Below are 21,633 nucleotides of genomic sequence, written 5' to 3' on the forward strand. Positions count from 1 at the left end.
AAATTAAATGTGTGTGTGTGTGTGTGCAAAACTAATAGTGCAGTTATTCATTTTGCAATATACCTTTTTGAATTAGGCCTTGAATCACGCTTTATGTGGCAACACAACTGCCGCTACCTGCTACAGTCACCACAGGGACGGACAGTGGGCATCACTCAGAACCAGGAGCACTCAGCTGAGCCAAGCTGGGAATCCACCCATGTCATGACGTCACGGGGCTCTGACAAGCTGGTGGTGCCGGAAGAAAAGATGGCGGATCATGAGGAGCAGCTATCCGACGAGGAAAAGGTAAGATGCCAATTTAATCACTAGATAAACTCCAGCGGGGGACGTTATTGCTCGAATTTTGAGTTGCATTTGAGTCCGTGTGTTTGTACATCCCGGCGTCGATTGGCGTAATTAAATGGGGAGAAAACCCCCCAGGCCTCAGCACAACCGCTGCTGCTTCTGCTCTTATTATTTTTAGCTCAACTTCCGCTCATTTGCGAATCTCAAACGGAGGCTCCTTGTACGGTCCTGACTCAAAATAGGAACCGTGTACATATTATAAATTCACCTGAGCTTTCCTACCACACCTTTTTTCGTCCCGTGGACATGTCGTTTGTCCCCCGTGTCTCTGGTTGTTTGTGTTATGGAAGTTTTCATACACCAAAGATCGCTAGCCAGTTAGTTTAGCATAGCCGCAGCCTGCTAACAGATAGCTAGACTTACTAACACGCCCTTTTCTCTGTTTGATACCGTTTAATTGTCGTCACCCTAAATATTGGAAGTGGTGGATTGTCAGATTATTTTACGCAGAGCAGGATTTAATTCGCTTTATGACAGCAACCACAGCCATCTACAAGCTAGCTTGTTCTGCACTGTACCTCTAATAAATAGCGCTTTCAGTCAGTAAAAATATGTAGGAACTATGAGCTCCGGTTGATCAACGACATGATGGAAACGACCCAACATGTAACGTTACGTTAAGCGATTATAGTTCATGTATTCACATGTGCTCTTCCCATTTAAAAGTCTCACACCAACATTTATTGTTTTAAAAACGGCGTAACCCGGAAACTGTTGCAAAATAGGTAGTGAAGCAAATACTGTAAGCAGGGTTTCTACCCCATTACACCCCTGCTAGTGTCTGGCAGTACTAGCACTGTCTTCTCATTTCCTTAAAAGACCACATACAGACACACACACACACACACACAGCCAATACTATGAGACAACATGAGCGTTCAGCTGCATGTCTGAGCTGTCTGCACGAATCCTACTTGCAATTTATTTTAATCTCCTGCTAAATGGGTTGACTTTGCAACCTTAGATTCATAGCACATAGTAGTCTCCTTTAAACTGTGTCTGTCTTTTGGTTAGGCACATTGGAAACTGCTTTGGGGCAGGCACATCAGTGTGATATATATATATGTATATATATATATGTATACTACTTTTAGCACTACTGCTGTAACTATTTATCAGTTAATTGACAATTTGGTAATTGTTTTTATTATTTCAGTCAGTTAAAAATGCCAAGAATTGAATGTTTACAGTTGTACAAATGTGAAGATTTACTTGACTTTCTTTTGTTTTTAACTTGCATGTTTAACAGTTTAACTTAAATGATTCAACAATTAAATACAAAAATAGCCAGTAAATGAATAAATAGTATAAACAAGCCAAGGCCACATCCTTTATATCATTCTTAATGGGTTTACATAGATGCAGGTTTGTGTATACATGTGTACCTGATACTGTCTTGTCTATCCTGACCTTGCAGTCAAAATTCCTACCAAGCTTGTTAATATCACAGTAAACCGTTATGAGCATTCCTCCTTTATAAATGGTTGCAAACTCTTCTGTAGGTTATGTAATACACCATTCAGAGTTAGAACAAGGCCTGGTTTTATTTCCCTCTGTTCCACATCAGCCTGAGTAAGAAGTTTTTTAGAGTTAAGGCATCTCATTGACCCTCGGGTGTCATGCTCATCAACACACAGACATCAGCAGTTGGCTAAGCATTTCATTACAGTGCGAGGGTGTGTAGGTGACTGTGGTCACCTTGAGATTTTGTAATGTACCAGCCTCACTATTGATAATGTTTTCAGAAGTGCATACAGCATGAAGCTGTGGTTAAAAAAAAAAAAGAAAAAAAGTTAACAACTTTAGATGTTTTTGCCGCGAAGAGGATGGGAGTTCTAGCTCTTTTCATCTCTTAACCTCATTGGTTTCCACAATTGTCAAGCCACTTTCACTGCTTGACCAGAAAGTTTGATTTTGTAGCACTGAAAGACTGATGGTTGGCGACCCGCCAGGCTGACTGATAGAGAACCAGGCACAGCCAATATGCAGTATTTAGCTGGTGGAAGGTGTTCACTTCCCTCCCTGAATAGGATTGTTGTGGGACCAAGCAGGTTACATTATGCATCCATCCACTGTATGTTGTGCTGTTAAAAGCACAGCATTTCCATGCGAACACAGCAGATGCATTTTATACTTTGAAGGTTCTCTCTCCAGTCATTAGCTCAGAGCAATCAGCCATCTGCTCTGGCCCCTCAGCCTGTTTTGTGCAGCTTGAGGAAAAACTGCAAAAGGAGGAAATGAGCATTTTCATCTGCCTAACACAGTGACAGTGGGTAATAGTTTCCAAAATCCCATAGTTTATTAGAATAACTCTTTCACTGGCCAGTCATGATTTGTAGAATAATAGGAAAACTCCAAATGATGTTTGGTGGCCTGCCAGAGACTGGTACACTCACAGCCTGAATCTCCTAGCACTCAGCTGATGGTACTTTACCACACTGAATGACCAATCAGTAAACTTGCTTTTGTGGGAAACCTAACTTGCTATGATCTGACAAAAGTAGCTTGGAGACACGGTTTTGATTGGTAACCTTAGAAAAGTTAACCCAGGACGTTTCTTTTGGATAGCAACACTGTGCCTGTATCGAATACAATAAATAGTTTTGAGTTTGTATCAGTGAAATACCTCCTAAATGTGTCCCAGGGGACTGAGACATTTCTGTCCTGTTGCTGTTGTGACTGTCGGTGTCACTTTGCTATTCCAAAAAAAGACTTGAAAGCTCTGATCGGGAATTACTGAAGAGTCTCTTCCATTTGTAAATGATTAAACAGCAAGAGTCCCATCTCTGCCACACATACCAAGTACTGCCCGTAGTGTTTTTGAGTAATCTGGGCACCGGCCTGCCAGTTTCCTGGTTACAGCAAAGAAACCACACGAGTGTATTACAGGAAACTGCCATTACTCAATATTTTTTCTGTCGGTTCCCTCGACTTTAGTGCTTGGGCAGGTACCAGAGCCAGAGACCAAGCACATTTACCATTTATCTTGTCAACTTGATTGTTTGTTATTTTAAGAAAAGACCTGAAATAATGGCAAATTGATTAACAGAGTAAACAAACTCACTAACCACAGCTTAAATTTATAAGCAAGTGGCATCTGCCCATCTTATTTCGCTGTAGCTTACACTTCCAATGGGTAGCCTACACTGGATCTTTGCATGACGTGCATTTTTGCTAGCCTTTTTGAAGTTGCAATATGTTAAAAGAAAAAACGGAGGTGTCTGTGCTGTGGTTCCTGTTTCAGAAAGGGGCAGACCTGGCTGTCAGCAAAAAGAGGTTTTGGTGAGAATACATAATCTTGCAAAAAGGCTTATATTCAAGAGGGGAAGTAAGATGGTATATTTATAGTCTTAGTTCTCCCCAAGCTTTATGGATGTGATGGTGCTTAATGCTCCATTCTTACTTGTGCTGATGTGATCACGTTTGTTTGTAACTCCTGTTTTTTATGATTGTCTTGTTAGATGATGCCTGATAGAGTTTTCTAAAAGTTAAGTGTTACTTTGTTTTTCTGTGTATGCTAGATTATTAACCAAGAAGACTTTGCATAATGGTTTAAGCAGTGAACTGGCAGATAGTGTATCAGTTGTCAGGTGAACTGAGCACACATGACATACTTCATGCTGCATTGCCTCTGTTGGGGAGCAGAGATAAATGAGAAACGCTAAATAAATGTTACAATCGCTTAGGCCGATCAAATTCCATGGTGAGGCACGAGACACAGCACCCTTTAAGTTAAGTGAAATGTCAACAGTGTCTGAGATACTGTGTGCGGTATACGGCTCAAACCTCTCTTTATCTGAGCTACAAGTTGTAGAGAGTGTGTAAGTATGCAGGGCACCAGGCTGTAACAATTTAGTTCCATTTTTCAAAGAGAGTGCAGCTAAAATGTACAATTAGGAGCACAAACGCACCCTTTATGTATTAATGTCTCTGTTTGAAGATTGATTGAAGTGAATGATTGATTGAGTGACTGATTCATTGTCATCAGACCATTCACACTTGTTGATCACCAGCTCCGGGAGTGAGAAAGAATTAGCTTGTGCTGTATGTGTGATTCAGACTGCTGATAACATGTGGAAAAACAACAGTGGAGGTCTATGTGTCAACAGCAATGCCACAGTACATGTGATAAGGCAGCTGCTAATGGGAGAGTGAAAATAACTCTTTTAAACAAGCAGCACAATGAAGCATTTGAATGTGCTGCATACATTTAAGAAAGTTGGGTCTTTTTCACTGTCACAAGAGGGCTGGACAATAACAGCCAAATGGTGCAGGTAAAGTTTGCATAACAAGTCTGTTAACTTATTTAACTGTAGAAAAGGTACATTGACACAACAAAAAGCTCAGTGCTGACAATACCAGGGAGAGTGGCTTGATTGCTACTGAGGGCACCAACATAAATAATGCACGGAGTCACGGTACAGTAAGGCATTACAGATGAAGGCATCCACTGAATCCCATGTATAGAGCCTGTTGAGATATTTAGGCTTCGCATCCCACTGGATCTGTACAAAGATTAGGACGGCATAAAAATCAACTCAAATGAATCAACTTTTAGATATATATTACCTTTTTATACAAAATTGAAAAACAAAGTGATTTACTAATACAATACATTACAGAAATAGAGATGAAATGCATTCTTGTGCAAAATATTTGTTCTCCAACATGCTTAATGACTCAGACTGTTCAGATCACAGCAAATCATTTTGATCAAGTTTCTTTTCCAGTTTGAAGGTTTTATTGCTGATAACCTCAGATAAAGTGTAATCTTTTTACAATTTTTTTACAAAACTCTCTGAATTAAGTAATGGTGAATTAAACCATCCTTTGTTAAAGTGGAGAGCCTCTAGAAACTCCCAACAGCCCTATATGTGTCCCTGAGCTCGGCTTGTGAACAGCTGTCCTAGACCATGGGGATATACTGTAGTTGAATGCTGAAAACTTAGTGGCATCTCCCTTTAACTGAAGAATGCAAAGGCAGAGGAGCGCTGTCTGTACGTGCCTGCAGCACTGCAAGAGATCTGGAGATGTTTTTCTGTCTAAACACTCAGGTAGATTACCACGCCCTGAGGGACCCAAACCGGTGCCCAGTTTAAGGGATAGAACAAGCTGGAGTCTCCTTGGCTGATCTTAGAAGCTTGAGATTTAAGAAATGGAGCTTTAAAGCGGATTACCTTTCCTATATAATGCTTAACGTTGATTTGTTAAGACTAGTGGCTTTACACTGTGGTGTCTGCATGCTGGAGGTTGTAATGCAAGCCAGTGATATTCCATATATTGCGTAACTGGCTGCATGGGGTAAAATGACACTACCTTTACTGGCACAGTGTAAGGATAAGTCATTGGGCTGAAGGTGACAAACGTGCACATCTAAAGTAGACAAGGCAGCGTTATTCAGGTTCAGTATATGCAGCGCAGTGAGAGTTCATCCGGGAACTGGAGGTCACAAGTTTGATCCCTGCCAAATTATCCAGCATGAGTCTTTAGTTTTATGCTGAACAGAAGTTGCCTAAAAACGTTCACATACGTTGGACAGGAAAATAAAGGTGAAAGTAAAAGTCTTCACTATGACAGATAACCAAGTAAATTGAAGTCTCCACAAGTTTAACATTAATGCTCGACTGAGATTATCTGGAACTGGTGGCTGCCTGGAAGGAAGGACATCAATCTGAAAATTTGAAACGCCCAGCTAGTAATGCCATTTGTGATTTGTAGTATACATGATTGCTAGTTAATGGGCTGAAACTTGCAAATCCCTGGTATGATATGTGAACCCTCAGCTAAGGCGGTAGAGCAGGTGGCATTGTGTGAACCTGAGTGAATATGAAGCACAGTGCTGGTCCAAAAAACACAGTGCCCCAGAAACTCATTACTCTGTATAACATATTGTCACAATTATTAAAAAAAGTCATCATCTTTGCCGTTAGGAAACCTGCTTCAAGAAAGTGCCACGCTCCTGCTTTTGACGGCAATTATGTCCAACATCAGAGACGTTGCCCCTTATTTCTTCAATTTAATCTCGAGCCGACCAGCCACCACCTCCTCATTTTGATTAGCAGAGGAATATTTCTAGTTAGCCCACGGGTGCTTGACGGTCCTCCTCCTCTCTCTGCCGTCACGCTGTGGACTTATTATTCATAAATTATTGCACCCACACCCCAGCCCATCTCCCAACCCCTTAATATTCACCCACATCAGGCTGGGTTCCCTCAAAACCTGGCCCTGTCTCTGCTGTAGCTTTTCAAGGCGCCAGGACCCTCTTCTCCTTTCTATCTAGGTGATTGAAATGGAAGCATGCCAGGGAAGGGGATCACACTCGGGGAGATGATGCAGCTTAAAATGCCCACAGGCCAAAATATTCCCTCCGTTTATTCCTGCTGTGTTTTTTTACTATTAACATTATTTTCATGGATCTGGATTGGCGTGATAAGGCGATTTTGATGCCAGGATTAGGATAAATGTGGATTTGAGGGTGTCGTTTGGGATTAAGAAAGGGTGCTCCCTTAGAGGGTGTAGGGTGGTGTTGGTGTTGGGATAGTGCAGTTGGAGTGAGTGTTGCAAGGAAAGGAGGGGTTGCTGGGTAATCTGAGGATGAATATACAGTGAGCAAGTTGAAAGAAAAGGGACCAGCTGGTGTCTAGGCCAAGAGAGCACAAAGACACAAGGATCCCACACTACAGGGGGTGCCTATGTCCCACGTTCTTTGTGTATGTGTCTGTTAGCTCCAGTATTATTTTTCCAGCTCTTTGGTTAGCTTCACAACTGCATGCCGGCTCCTCAGACTCCACCCCCTATGAATCCTTAGAAAGATAAGGGAATTGACTATGGGAGATAAAAAAAAGGCCTTTTTTCCAGTAAAAGAAAGACTTTGTCCAAGATCATGATGACGATGTGATTGAGTCAAATTTAGATAACACTCACAGCACACACACAGCAGTGATTGTCAGCCCCGCCGAACTGCAGTCAGTCTTTCCGTTTCCCCCAACTGCACACAGCTATGTGGATGCTCGTGCCTGTTTATGTAAAGACATGTCAAACACAGTGCAACAAGCTGCCCCCTCTGTAAAATGTGGTTCATTATTTCTCTTCCATCCGACTGATTTTCTGTGAAAATTGCACCTAAATGCAGAACTCATCAGCTCACTTGAAAGTCCTAAATATTAATATTAGACTTTAACTACTAGCACTGACACAACACAATGGCTGTGGATGAAAAAAGGACAATTGTTTTTCCCAATTATTTGATAAATCGTTTAGTCTATAAAATGTCAGAAACCAGAGGAAAATGCTCATAAAGTTCTCAGAGCCCAAAGTTATGTCTTCATATAGCTTACTTTGTCCAACCCACAGTGAATAACTCAAAGCTATTTAATTAATTATGTAACAGAATAAATGGCTAGATATTAGATCATCACTAGATTTACAGGAACTGTGTCTCATTCACATCTGTAATGTTTTGATATGTCTGTCTAACAACCTTCCAGCTGCAGTGGTGGAGGTAGTAATGATTTAACAAGTTGTAGAACTCTTAAATGTTTGTTACTCGACATTAGCTTAGTCAGACTACTTGTGGAAGCTTATCTGAAAGCACAGCAAGCAAGAAGAAATTTGAGTTAGTTAATAAAACTCCCCACAGAGACTCTTTGCCTCGAGCTCGGCCCTTCATGTAGCTCGGTGGCAGTCAGTGCTCAAACCTAAAACTAGGTCTCAGAGCTCCAAAGTGTCCCAGTAGCTTGTGTCCCAGCGTAACAGACTGCCATCGGAAGGAATACTTAACCTTGCTGCTCAACATTCAAGTTGACGCTCTGCAGTAATTACCTCTGCAAAGGAGGTCATAACTTTGGGTCCATTTGCCTGCTAGCTAACAAGATACCAAAGTCAGATAGGTTGAAGTTAAGTTTGGTCTAAAGTCATTTCTCAGAAAATGACCACGCTACAACATTTACATCTACTTATGTTCCTTTGCGGTAGAAAACGGGTAAAGTAGTGCATGAAGCAGACTACTTCCTCCTGTCTGCACAATAGGTTTGTGGTTTCGCCACTTGCTGTACCATCTTGCTATCCAGCAGCGTCTTACAATCACTGCGACACTAGAATAACATTGAATTACTTGATTATAGAAAATTCAGTACAGGCAAGCAGGAAGAGAAATTCTTACGTCCATAATTCTTAAACAGCATTTGTATTCAGTGTCACTGTAAACATAGTACAGCCAACGCCCGTATTGCCATAGGAGGATGTAGTAGGCTGTTGTCTCAGTATACTAGTAGAACTGGTTTGAGGTACTTAGAGTAAGTGGAAGTATTACCCTGTCCTTAACTAGCTTTTAACAGTCAATGCCTTTCTCATAATCTGCTAATGGAGTATCCCTCTCCTCCTCCTCCTGTCGGTGATTCATTTTAAACCACATCAAACTCCCATGGCTTCATCTCCTCTCCTCTCCATGCGTCTTAAAACACTTGGTTTCGCTGTCAGATGTGATTGCAAAACCATCCCTGTCCATTCCTTTGCAGTCTTTTCTGGTCTCTCCCTAGCTGGCGGCGCAATACAATTAATTGTGCAAGTTCACACAGTTGTTCACAGTAGGATTGAATTATCTTTGGTGAGCATAATATCAGTACATTTTTAAAGAGTTTGTTGTCTTGAAATCTGTTTTTATGCCAAACACTTGAGCATTCAGTGTTCTGTATGTATTGTTGCCAGGGTGGAAAAAATATTTCCTGTAGGTGTGACTGTCTTTGTCTTTCTGTGTGTGGTAGCCCTGTAATAGACTGGCTTCGATGCAAAGAGTGTGCCCTGCCTCTCTCCAGAGTCTCCAGCCCCCTGTGACCCTGAATAGGATAAGAGGTTCAGAAAACTGATTAATGGATATCATTACAGCGTTACATTACATTGAAACTGCAAGACAAGACACAGAGAAAACATTGAAAACCATAGTGTAATGTTGTTATTTCAGACTATGAGATTGTATACCCAATCTCCAGCAGTAATTACAGCAGTCCTGCTGAACTCTAACTCTATTAATAGACTTTATTGAAACCATATCTGGTCATACAGAGAGTTCAATTTTGTGTCAGGTATTTGAACGAGTGAGGTGCTCTCAGTTTATCTTCTCATTTACACACCCTTATAAATGGACACGCAGGTAGCAAGATCCAAGTAATGAAGCAGTTCTCATAGTTGTTAACTGTTCCATATGTCTATAACTGTAGAGCATACTGTACTTTCATTACCAGATAAAGTTGTGAATAAAGCCATGTTAACAATAATGCAGATAAATCTGATAATGGACTTTTTATTTTTATAATGCATTACTTTTCTAAATAATCAATAATTGTTTAATTTATCAAATGTCATTAGAAAATTCCTATTGCAATTTTCCATAGCATAACATGATCAAAGTGCTTGTTTGACAATTAAAAAATCAAAACATATTCAATTTACGCAGTGATACAACATGGAAAAACACCAAATCTTCACATTTTACAAGATGGAACCAGCCAATGTTTGGCATTTTTGTTTGATTAGTAACTTTAACGGTGAAGTGTTTATCAGAATTAATACATTTTCTGTTGAACAACTGATTTCTGTCTAAAACGTAGTTAATTCCTGCACAAATATTTAAAAGATATATTAAAGATCCATATCCAGTGTGGATAGGAGACCAAAACACAGGAAAAGAACTTTGTTTTTAAGTGTGTCTGTGGTATTTACATGGCCTGAGATGGACTATTAGCATGTATACACAGGTTAATGGAGATCGATATGTCTTTACTCTTCTCAGTTCAGATCACGAGAGAGCCAGCATCCCAACTAATGAAGACAAAACCAAACTTTACCACAACAGATGACAGTTTTTAAATTTGCTTCCTGGGTTAAGAATAGCAAGGTCTTATTGCACTTTGGGGCTTTAAGACATTTTACATGTTTGATCCTTCACCTTAAGTCTACATCAGAATCAGAATCAGAAACTGTTTATTGCCAAGTAACATACATTACAAGGAATTTGCTGTGGTCTGAAGGTGCTATTGTTTTGATAACAAATAAGTAGAATATAAAAGCTAAAATAAGAATAAGAATAAAAATAAAAATAAAAAAAAAATAAGATAAGATAAATAACAACAGTGCAGTGACCAGAATAAAGTAAAGTGTCCAGATAAAGTGTCCAGTAGGGGGTGGGTGCGTTAATGTAACGCAGTGGGGACAGGGGTGATGTACGTTAATATAACGTATAGCTTGTGTTTGTGTTCTGGGGGGGGGTCAGTGAGAGTTTGTCAGGTTGACTGCAGAGGGGAAGAAACTGTTTTTGTGGCGGGAGGTTTTGGTCCTGATGGACCGCAGCCTCCTGCCAGAGGGGAGGGGGTCGAACAGATGGTGTCCGGGGTGGGAGGGGTCGGCAGCGATCTTCCCTGCTCTCCTCAGGGTCCTGGAGGAGTACAGGTCCTGAAGAGATGGAAGGTTGCAGCCGATCACCCTCTCTGCAGAGCGGATGATACGCTGCAGTCTGCGTCTGTCCTTGGTGGAGGCAGCAGCGTACCAGACGGTGATGGAGGAGGTGAGGATGGACTCTATGATGGCAGTGTAGAAGTGAACCAGCATTTTTTGTGGCAGGTTAAACTTCCTCAGCTGCCTCAGGAAGTACATCCTCTGTTGGGCTTTCTTGATGACGGAGCTGATGTTCAGCTCCCACCGGAGGTCCTGGCTGATGATGGAGCCCAGGAAACGGAAGGACTCCACAGTGTCCACTGCAGAGTCACACAGGGTGATGGGGGCGGGTGGGGCTGCGCTCTTCCTGAAGTCAACAACCATCTCCACTGTCTTTGAAGCGTTAAGCTCCAGGTTGTTGCTGTTGCACCAGGTCACCAGATGGTCAATCTCCCACCTGTAGGCAGACTCATCCTCTCCAGAGATGAGTCCGATGAGGGTGGTGTCGTCCGCGAACTTCAGGAGCTTGACAGACTGGTGACTGGAGGTGCAGCTGTTGGTGTACAGGGAGAAGAGTAGTGGAGAAAGAACGCAGCCTTGTACATGAGCTACAAACAGACAGCGGTGTTGTGTTTGAGTTACAAACCGAGTCATCAGGGCCTGTTCCGAGAAGCAGCTGCATGAAACCCTTTTTACTCAGCAACTGATCAGATAACTGATCTGGATGACTTTGGTTCAGTAATACGTAAACCTGCTTCCTGGAACAGGCCCCTGGAGTGTGTGGGAGAAGCTCTCTGCATATGGAAAGTCTGTTTACACTGCCGACCAGTGTAATGAGGGAGACCCAATGCAAATTACTCTTCCCACAGAGATTTCAAGACACAAACAAACAATTTTTGTTTTCCATCGGATGTTTAACAAAGTGTGCGTTGTGCACTCACACAAACCCACACACCTCCATTGTGTGAGGAATTGTTAATCGTTCAACATAAGGGGGTCATCATGATCTCATGACAGAGGATTAAACTAATGCCGATAAACTTTGATCTCAACATCACACACACACACACACACACACACACACGCACATGTTCCTCCCCAAGTGTCTTCCTTTCTCTCAGCATCGCTCATTAGCAAGAATCAATCTGCAGCTCTGCGCCACTGCCAGAGCACTTGTATACACACACCGCTAATAAGGGCCCGGGGGACAGACACACACACACACACGCTCTCACACACATACATATATACGAACACCTTCCCTGACACACCAGCTTGTGAGACCTGGGGGGGGGGGCCTGCCTGAGCCACTGTACCCTGTTAGTGATAGAGAGGGGTAGAGAGATATAGAGGCAGGGCGAGAGAGAGAATGTGTACTAGAGTCCTCAGCACATTTTTATGTCCTTATATGGCTGTAAACCATGCGGGGGAGGGAGGGGCCCGTTGTCTCGCTGTCAGATTGACATGTGACCTGGAAACAGGAAGTGTTGTGGTGCAGCGGCAGAAGAGAAGTGAGGAAGGGGAAAAATGATTGCTCAGATGCGCTGTAGACTGAGGGAGACCGCCTCACTCCACCCTCCAAACCAGTGGCACAGTAACATTACACCCTCTGTTGGCCACATTGCATACATATATTCAGTTTTTACATTGTGAATTTGAGGCATTAAATTAGTGTACTTGCAGTGAGCGCAGCACTGGGGTGAGCTTAAACTTCAGCTGATGTGAAATAGGAGTCAGAACTTCATTTCATGATGAAAGCGACTGTCTTTCTTGGTGGGAATAGTGAGAATTGCAAATTGTCAAAAACAAACAAACATGCGGAATAAAAATGTAATGTGGAGTGTGATATTTTTTTACGGTGCATGATTGAGATTGATGCGTCATGTTAATGTGTTTTGCTGGTTTTGTGTCTGATCAGTGACTTCCGGTCTTAACTCTTTACTTTGTTTTTTTATCTGCAGGTACGCATAGCAGCTAACTTTGTCATCCATGCCCCGCCAGGAGAGTTCAACGAAGTTTTCAATGGTGAGCACGTTGTTTCTTTTTCTGTATATAATGTGTGTTTTTCAACATGTAACGTGATGTTATTGCTCATAACTGGCTCTGTTAAGTTCTCCTGGTGGTCAGCATCTGACGGCCAACAAAGTTGGGGACCCTGGGGACCGTCATCCCTCCTCCTCTTCCCTTCATTACCTGTCAGCTGTCCATCTTCTAAATAGTGACAAAAATGTCCAAGAGATGCATAAAAAAAGAACTGGCTCTGTTTAATATAATGTATGATTTTACAGAGACATTTCACAGCACATGAAAACATCAACAGGAAGCTCTTAAAAAAAATCCTATTTTTAACATAAATTGAGCCTTTTGTTATGTGTGAAGGATGTGGAAACTGCAGTGGTCAAAATTGTGATTTTTGTCAATGTTTTTTGTTTAAATCTAGCATATGAGTATAGGGTTTACCACTATCAGATCTCCAGGTGACCCTCTTGAGGAATAATTTGAGCTAAAGCTACTCATAACCCCAAAATACTGTTTTGTTGTAGACTAGATTCTTCAGAGATTATCCGTATGTCAACAGAATACGTAACAGCCTGACAGTAGTGCAGCAAAGTTAATCAGAGGAATAGACAGCTTGTCAAACCCAGGTTATAACCAGTAACATTGATAGTGGCTGCATTCCAGTTCCAGTGCCAGGACCCTGATATTATGCATGCCAGCTCATGGCATGGCTCGCTGGCACACCTAAATGCAATGACAAGTCAAAATTGTTCTCATGAGAACCCACCAAGTATTTATCGTTGGTGGTGAATTGGGTAGGTTTTTAGCCTTTTGTTTTTTCAAGTTAGTGACCCTTGGCAGCTGAACCATAAGTTTATTTTTGTCACTGTAGGCGTATGGAAATAGTCATACTGACTGCTGCAGTTTCGAACACACAAGAGGTTGTTGGGTGAAGTTGATTCACACTGATCCCACTTCTGCCATGTGGAAACAAATTCACCTCTTCAACTTTCTGAGCTGAAATAGAATAATCAAGGAAGAATTAAAATGAAGAGAAATTTGTTGAAAAGTAATGGAATTCTACATCGTACTGCAATATAGCGGCATGCTTTGCTGCCTACCTGCCAAAGTCGAGGATGCTTTCAGGAATAGGTTGAAATATACATATTATATTCTTTTTTAGAAACTGAGCAATTCTCAATGTACTCTCTGAAATAGTTTTTGCAGTTGCTAAACAGGAGCTGCAATGGAATCAATTTCTGTTCATGTGTTGCTTATCGCACCGCTGTGGCCACGGAGAAAGCAGAATGAGACTATGATGTTTTGGGCAAATTGTAGCTCGCCCTGCAGCGCCAGTGTTGACACCACACTGTTAAAAGTAGTGTGTGTATGTGTTTTGGCCTCGTCCTGCCTCGATAAATGTCGTCACCTCAGAGGAGCGCCGGTGGGCTGTCTGTCTGCCTCTTATCGCAGCCTGACAGCCTCAACACACACACACACACACAGTAAAACACAGTCCCCTCTTGCCACTTTGTCCCCTTTCATCTCTGTGTGATTTTACAGGCTTTTCCACTGAGCTAATTTACCATGTCTGTTTCACTCCCTGGCATAAATGCTGCAAAGACTGACTGCAGGCAGCTTTGTCTTTTGTCTTGGTGTGTGTGTCATGGTGCTAATCTGCTGTACCTGTCTCGTTTCTCTCCTCTCCTTCTTCCTCCTCTCTCCTCTCACAATCTAACCATTTTTCTCTTTTTAGATGTGCGATTGCTGCTCAACAATGACAATCTTCTCAGGGAAGGTGCAGCGCAGTAAGTCCCCCGTCTTGACCTATTTCTAGGTCTTGAAAAATGTTTTTTAATTTTGCAAAAGGGCTAGTCAATGAGCCCTCAGCTATAGACTTGCTATGGCTGTCAGCATATATCATATAGACGCAAGTCTTTAAACCCAGCCTTTTAATTGTGCTTAGACAAAGTACTGAGTTTGAAGTGTGTGAAGTAACTTTTTGTCTCTCTCTGCAGTGCATTTGCACAGTACAACTTGGACCAGTTTACCCCGGTGAAAATCGATGGCTATGAAGAACAGGTGAGTTCATGCTTCAGTTTTGACCTGAAGTGATGGTGGCAGCTTAGCGGCTGACTGTTCAATTTCCACCGTATGTGTTCAGCTGGGACTCCTCAATTAATAATGTGTTATTTTATATTGTGATGTTCCATTAACACTTTTGGCATACTAGTGTCAAAAAAACGATTTATCATGTCTGTTGTGTGCAAACAGATGTATACGGAAACGTGTGTGATGTGTGATTATATAAATGTAGAGTAGTAGTTGAAATCATTAATATTATAACTCCAAAAACATTGTTTCAGGAAGGAAAGGAAAGTGTAACTCTGGCTGAGATAAACGTGCAGTTTATAAACTACATCCATATGGGTTTAACAGTCACATGTGTTACTGTACATGCCAGCAATGAAAACCACAGTTTTATGGAGAACTATAGTGTACTCATTCAGCCATGGTAACATGTTTAATATAACAGTCATATAACGGCGTAATCCAAAGTGCTTCACAAGTGTTAAAACAGTGGAAAGAAGAACCAATTACAGAAAAAGGATAACCAGCATCATAAAGGGACACGAAGGCAACAAGCTTATTATTTTCTTTATTATTGCACTAATATTATGGCCTCATGGGCATTAAAGCAGGGGAGGATTGGACGGTAGAATCAAACAAGTCCCAGTGTTCTCCTTTGCTTCCACAAGATCACAAACGCATCTGTATTTTGATGTCATTGTGCTCGCTGCCTGTGAGCTTCTGTGAAGATTGAACATGATGGCGACTGAATGTAGTTGTGTGTTAGCTTCTGTAATGATTGCAGTGTCTTATGTAAAGATGTCATCATGTCCCGCTGCTCCCACATCACGGGTTGAAATTCCCCTGTCTGATACCCAGCAGGCTGAGCTAAGTGTTGAGGTGGAAGTCAGTAGATGGAAAGTTCAGGCAGGCGTCTGTGTTCCTTCGCCCTCACCCCCCTTTTGTTTTTTCGTTCTTTTTTTTTTTCTTTCTCTCATTGCATCCATTTAATTAATCTCTTGATTTTTCTCTCCCTTTCCATAAACTCTCCTGCCTCGTTGTTCCTGTCTTTTCAACTTCTTTCTGTTGTTCATTCATGTCACCTTTTCTTTCTACCTGTCTCTGTCTTTCTTTCTGGCTTGATCTGTTCCATTTTTCCATTCCTCTTTCTCCTGATGCCTCTACTCTCGCTCTTTCACTCTCTCCCCACTCTCCTTCTTTCCTTCCATCTTTCTCACTCTCTCTTCATTCCTCCCAGGTCTTAATCACAGAGCATGGTGACCTTGGGAATGGCCGGGTCCTGGACCCCAAGAACAAGATCTCCTTCAAGTTCGACCACCTGAGGAAGGAGGCCAGCGACCCACGGCCCCATGACGTCGAGGGCTCCCTGGAGGGCTGGAGGAGCGCTGTGGACTCTGCTGTCAGGGCCTACGTCAAGGAGCACTATCCCAATGGAGTCTGCACCGTACGTCCCAGCTTACTCTTTAACCACAATGACGTAGTCACTTCAAGGAACGCTTCACCCCAGAAGTGAAAATTCTGTCGTTGTGTTTTCAGTTGGTCAAAACTGAATCACTGCAAAAACAAAACACATTTAAGACGACAGGATGGTGATGGAAAGGAGAAATTAGCTATAAAGACCTTTTCTGAATCACAAAATACTTTAGTTTAGTTGAACTTCATTCTTTCTTTCGACTGATATCTCAACATACCAGTCTTCATTATCTCCATTTATCCATCTAGTCAGAAAAAACAACAAGAACAAGTCACAATTTCCACTCACCCAGTAGGCCAATATATTGGGCCAATTTTTATAAATGGTTTTATAAATGGTTACAGTCCTCTTTATAAGGCATCAGTTGTGCTAATTGTTTTATTAATGCAAAGTGAACAGCACGAGGTGCACTGTGAATTTGTTGTGTGTGGTTTGCTAAATTGCCTCTGAACACGTTGTATATATTTCAGTCTCTCAGTTGCAGGTTAGTGTGAGGTTAATTTTGAAGCTGTTAACCACAAACCACCGTCTCATTCAATTGCTTCACATGTACAGCAGTAAATTAGAAGTGGCCATTAAGAAGTGTGAGAAGAAAAGCTCTTTGCATGTGAAATCAAAGAAATGTTTCTTCTTCTCCCTTCAGATTTACGGGAAAACCATTGACGGACATCAAACCATCATCGTGTGCATCGAGTGCCATCAGTTTCAACCAAAAAACTTCTGGTATGTTTGAGACAGTTATTTGATATTCAATGTGATTTTTAATTGTCTCTTTTTTCATTTTTACTTAAAAGCAAGATTTAGGCCTGTTGGGCTTGTAGAATTCCCAGCGATGGTTTCTAACTCAAACTTCCTTTTTAAAAAGATGAAATACTGAATAAGCCTGAAATGTTGTTTGATATGTGCAAGACGCTTCAAAGGCATTACTTTAATTGGCACTTAACTCTGGAGCGTTAGACTGTTGGTCCTCATAAGCGTTGCTGAGCTGTTTCTGAGCGGGTTAATCTAATTGGATAAGAACTGCACCAATCCTCTTTGCTGCTGGGTTTTACTGGGCTTATGGGTTGTTGGGTGTAATGATCCCACAGCTCCTGTATGTAACTGCCACCGTTATCTGCCATGTTTCAGTAATGAGGAACCTATAGGGCAGATAAAACTGAAATTGACAGACTGCATATGTTTTTCCTCTTCAATTTTTGAATGTGCAAGTAAAAAAAAGAAGAATACACAGCTGGAATTGACTTTGTGGTACTTGGATTCAACCGTTTTATGTTGATTGATATATATGATTAGATTTGGTGTCATACATGGACACCATGATAAAGAAAACAGCTTTTCTTGAAACAACATTAACGTCTTATTGGTTTAAAAGAACACTCTCCAATCTAACTCCATCTCAGGATTATGAATTGATTTTTTGGTGTTTCTTAACACATTTCATCTGGGTTTTCCTAATTTGTCACCTGTCTGTATATTTTAAATATATTCAAAAATCAAATATTGAGCTAACTTATTTACAGGTATCATCAACATAACTGTTAAAGTTGAATATATCATGATATATGATGTGTTATGAGGCAACCCAACAACAAGCTGCTGTGGTGTTTTTTTTTACCTCTCTTTGGATCTTTACAAAACTCAAGATGACATCTAACTTCTAGATCTTCAGCTGACAAAAGCGTGGTAAATATTTCTGTTTCCTGAAGCAGACATGAAGCTTTTTAGCAAGGCACACAGTACAGTTGCAGGTTCAGTTTGATCTTACACCATGGGACATCCCTGTAAAACAAGGAGAGTTTGGGAAGTTCATAGCTAACTCCCCTAATTTTTGTGTGATCTTGTCATAAGTTAAGAAATGTAATGAGTGATTAAAGTCTGGTTTTCCTCTTTCTCTCTGCACAGGAATGGACGCTGGAGGTCAGAATGGAAATTTACCATCTCTCCCTCCACCACTCAAGTGGCAGGAATCATGAAAATCCAGGTATTTTGTTCAAATCTTCCGCTCTGAATAGACAGACAGGTTTGTTGTTGTTGTTGTTGTGGTGTGTGTGCGCATATGTACTGTGTGTGAATTGTATGTAGACGATGAAGAGAAACTAAACCCTCAACCGTTCCAGGTTCATTACTATGAAGATGGCAACGTTCAGCTGGTGAGCCACAAAGAGGTCCAGGAGTCCATGTCAATTTCTGTGAGTATAACACATTGTTTTATGTGCACACAGATGGATGAAGTTTGATGTGCTGGACAAATATAGACTACAGCAGATTCCATTCATGTCTCACTTGACTGATGACATCTCATATATTGAACATATTATTCTCACTATTCGTTTTATTTATTTATGGTGATTGTACCACTGTAATCCAATCCACCCCAATTCTGGTTTTACCTCCTGAATGCTCCTCAAATGCTGGTTTGACCTGCTGACAACTCCCTGAGGACGTGTTTGTCCAAATCATTCGCAGTGTGGTGGTGTTAGTTTGTGTATCATCTGGGTTTTGGGTGCACAGCTATCTTTTATTCATGACACTTTTTTTCCTCTTCTCATGAAATCTTGTCACCTTTCAGAATGAGGCTTCAACTGCAAAGGAGTTTGTTAAGATCATGGAGGCTGCAGAGAACGACTATCAGGTATATTAAATGGATATTCGGTGTATTTTTTAACATGTGTACAGGATGACAACACATCTGTTTACAGTCGGGGTTCCTGCATATCTGAAACTTTATCTGATTAATTTATCGATTGAAACTTTTGGTGTGAGATATGCAATTGGCTAAAAATGAGACATCATATGAGCTCATGTTTTACTCTTGTCAGGATTAAATTATGAAATCCTTCACGTTCACACTGCAAACCTCCATCACAGGATTTTCCTCAGGATGTCAGCCTTTCAGGCTACGACGGATAGAGAGCTGAATCATACTGATGGATTTGGATCATGTAATTTCTTGGCCAATCCGTGCATTTGAAGAAATTAAAGACCATATTTTACTTTCCAAAACTCGCAGTCATTTTTAATTGTGGTAATATTTTTGAATCTTGTCTATTTTAAAGTATTATCTGAAAACCGAATTAAGTAAAAATCCTTCAAACAAACAAAAAAAGTGAATGTTTGAGTTCATCATCCTACACATTCAGCCTCTGGCAGGGAAAAGGTTTTGATACCGATCGCACAGCATCCAGACTTTCGAAAACCTGGAGATAATTTAAATGTATTTTTAATATGCTCTAATCTCCCTTCCTCTCTCAATCTTTCTGTTATTCCTTCCAGACGGCCATCAACGAGAATTACCAGACCATGTCGGACACTACCTTCAAAGCCTTACGCCGCCAGCTTCCTGTGACACGCACCAAGATCGATTGGAACAAGATCCTGAGCTACAAGATTGGCAAGGAGATGCAGAATGCTTAAAAACAACAGAGAACATAACAGACGAAACCCCCCCCACCCCCACCCCGTCCCAAACAACGTTGCATGACTGGATAGTTGTATCGTCTTTGTACAGAAATTAGAGAAACGGGGACAAAAAAAGGTTTGGTCTCACAGCCAGATGTCACATTACACATTGGATGTCTACTTTTATTGATGTTACTTTGTTTTTATACAGACACTGTTAACTCCTCTGTATATTGGATCTATGGTGATAAAGATAATCGTATTTGGGAAAATATAACTTGAAGAAATATTACAAGACATAGGAAAAGGGGCGGACACTTGTATGCAAAAACATCCTTCTAAAATACAATATCACGTGTGCAATATTTATTGGGTCAGTGAGACCACGCCTTTTTATTTGACCTGTTGAAAAGAAAAACGGTTTGAATTTGCAATGATGGTGAAACAAATCATTTCTTGGAGAATTTTGTCCGCATTTACAAAAGAGCTCGGATGTTTGGCTGAACAGAACGACTCCCTTCACTCCACGGTTAATGTCCCATACGGTCAATGAAAAAAAAAGTTCTTCGTGTTCATTGACTCGTATCTTCGGCACAAGCAGTCACCACTGTCAGCCACTCAATGTTCTTGTTCCCTCATTTTGGTACTTCCCTCACCGTTTGTCCTGTATGTGAGATCTCAAGCTCGCAGCGCTCCTGGCTAAATTGCCTTCTTGACTTGACATCGTCTGAACTCTCACTTAGCGCAGGGAGTTCTGTGACCACTTAACAAGCTTAATTAACAAGTCATCAGTCGCTAAGTAATGTGCATAATGTCCAATTTACAATAAAATCAAAACGTATCACTTTCTCCTCCAGTGCTTATTTTTATTAAAAACAGAACCTGACTGTATTATATAACAAGGCACATTGTAATATATACCTGTATGAAACATCCTGTCTGTCAGTTTGGTGATTTATTTCCATGAGATTAATTGTAATTCAGTCACAATTATGTTGCATTAAATGACAAATTTTCTATTTACTGACTCATTCATATTTTCTGATACCATTTATTATGATACAGAAATGAAAAACTAACAATCAAACTTAAGGTGTAATATGAAAAACTTTAAAGTTTGGGTTCTTAAAGGTCCTAAACCTTTGCACACTAGATGATGTACAGTCATTGAGCTAATATCAGTGGAAGGCAACAACACTGCACACAATTTGCCAACTGCTCAAATTTGTGGTTTGTAATTGACCAGTAAAGAAAATGTCAATGCATGTTATATAAATCTAAGTATCAGGACTGCCAATAATTAGCAAGTAAAACATCCTAAAATACCTACATGAGGAATTGTAGAAAACGAGACTTTCTCTGTGTGGTTGTATGTTTATATTGATTTTATGGAGTCAGTGGATGATGAGAACACTACATGTAAGTTGATCAGTACTGATCCCTGTTTTTGAAGTTATGATCATGAACTTCAGGCTTAGGGATTTATTAACGTTTAAGGAATTTAAGGGCATCATGATGCCATTGTTTTTAAAATAAGTGATGGCATTAGTTTTGTGATGAAATACAATGTAAAATTTGCCCTTTGACACGCCTTACTATGGATCAGATTTGTGTAGTAAAAGTACTGCTTTACCCAGTGCCTCATAAACTGCTTGTGCTCTGTCAATAGGGCTGATAGCCTTACATTTTATTTATTTATTTTTTTATCGATGAAGATAAATATGATCCTGACAGCAGAGGTAGAATCAGATCCACCAAAGCGAAATACTGGTCATTTTAGAGTGATGAGCCACACTTGTTGTGGCTGTTAAGAAGGATGTTGCTGCCTTTCATTTGCCTTTTGATAAAGTCCTCTTTATCTGCAATAACAAACCTTTTTTTTATTTTTTATCATT

General features: G+C 40.8%; 1 protein-coding gene across 1 annotated transcript; it reads left to right on the plus strand.

Annotated features, from left to right (window-relative positions):
• Positions 1 to 204: 204 nt before the first annotated feature.
• On the plus strand, positions 205 to 20,757 carry LOC139286145 (F-actin-capping protein subunit alpha-2). The gene is made up of 10 exons (XM_070906848.1): positions 205 to 288; positions 12,738 to 12,801; positions 14,531 to 14,582; positions 14,793 to 14,856; positions 16,103 to 16,309; positions 16,983 to 17,062; positions 18,242 to 18,320; positions 18,457 to 18,528; positions 18,909 to 18,971; positions 19,613 to 20,757. The coding sequence occupies exons 1-10, from the start codon at positions 205 to 207 to the stop codon at positions 19,751 to 19,753; spliced, it is 906 nt and encodes a 301-aa protein (XP_070762949.1). The 3' UTR covers positions 19,754 to 20,757.
• Positions 20,758 to 21,633: the final 876 nt, after the last annotated feature.

The sequence above is a fragment of the Enoplosus armatus genome, chromosome 6 (genome assembly GCF_043641665.1).
Source record: "Enoplosus armatus isolate fEnoArm2 chromosome 6, fEnoArm2.hap1, whole genome shotgun sequence".
Taxonomy (NCBI): domain Eukaryota; kingdom Metazoa; phylum Chordata; class Actinopteri; order Centrarchiformes; family Enoplosidae; genus Enoplosus; species Enoplosus armatus.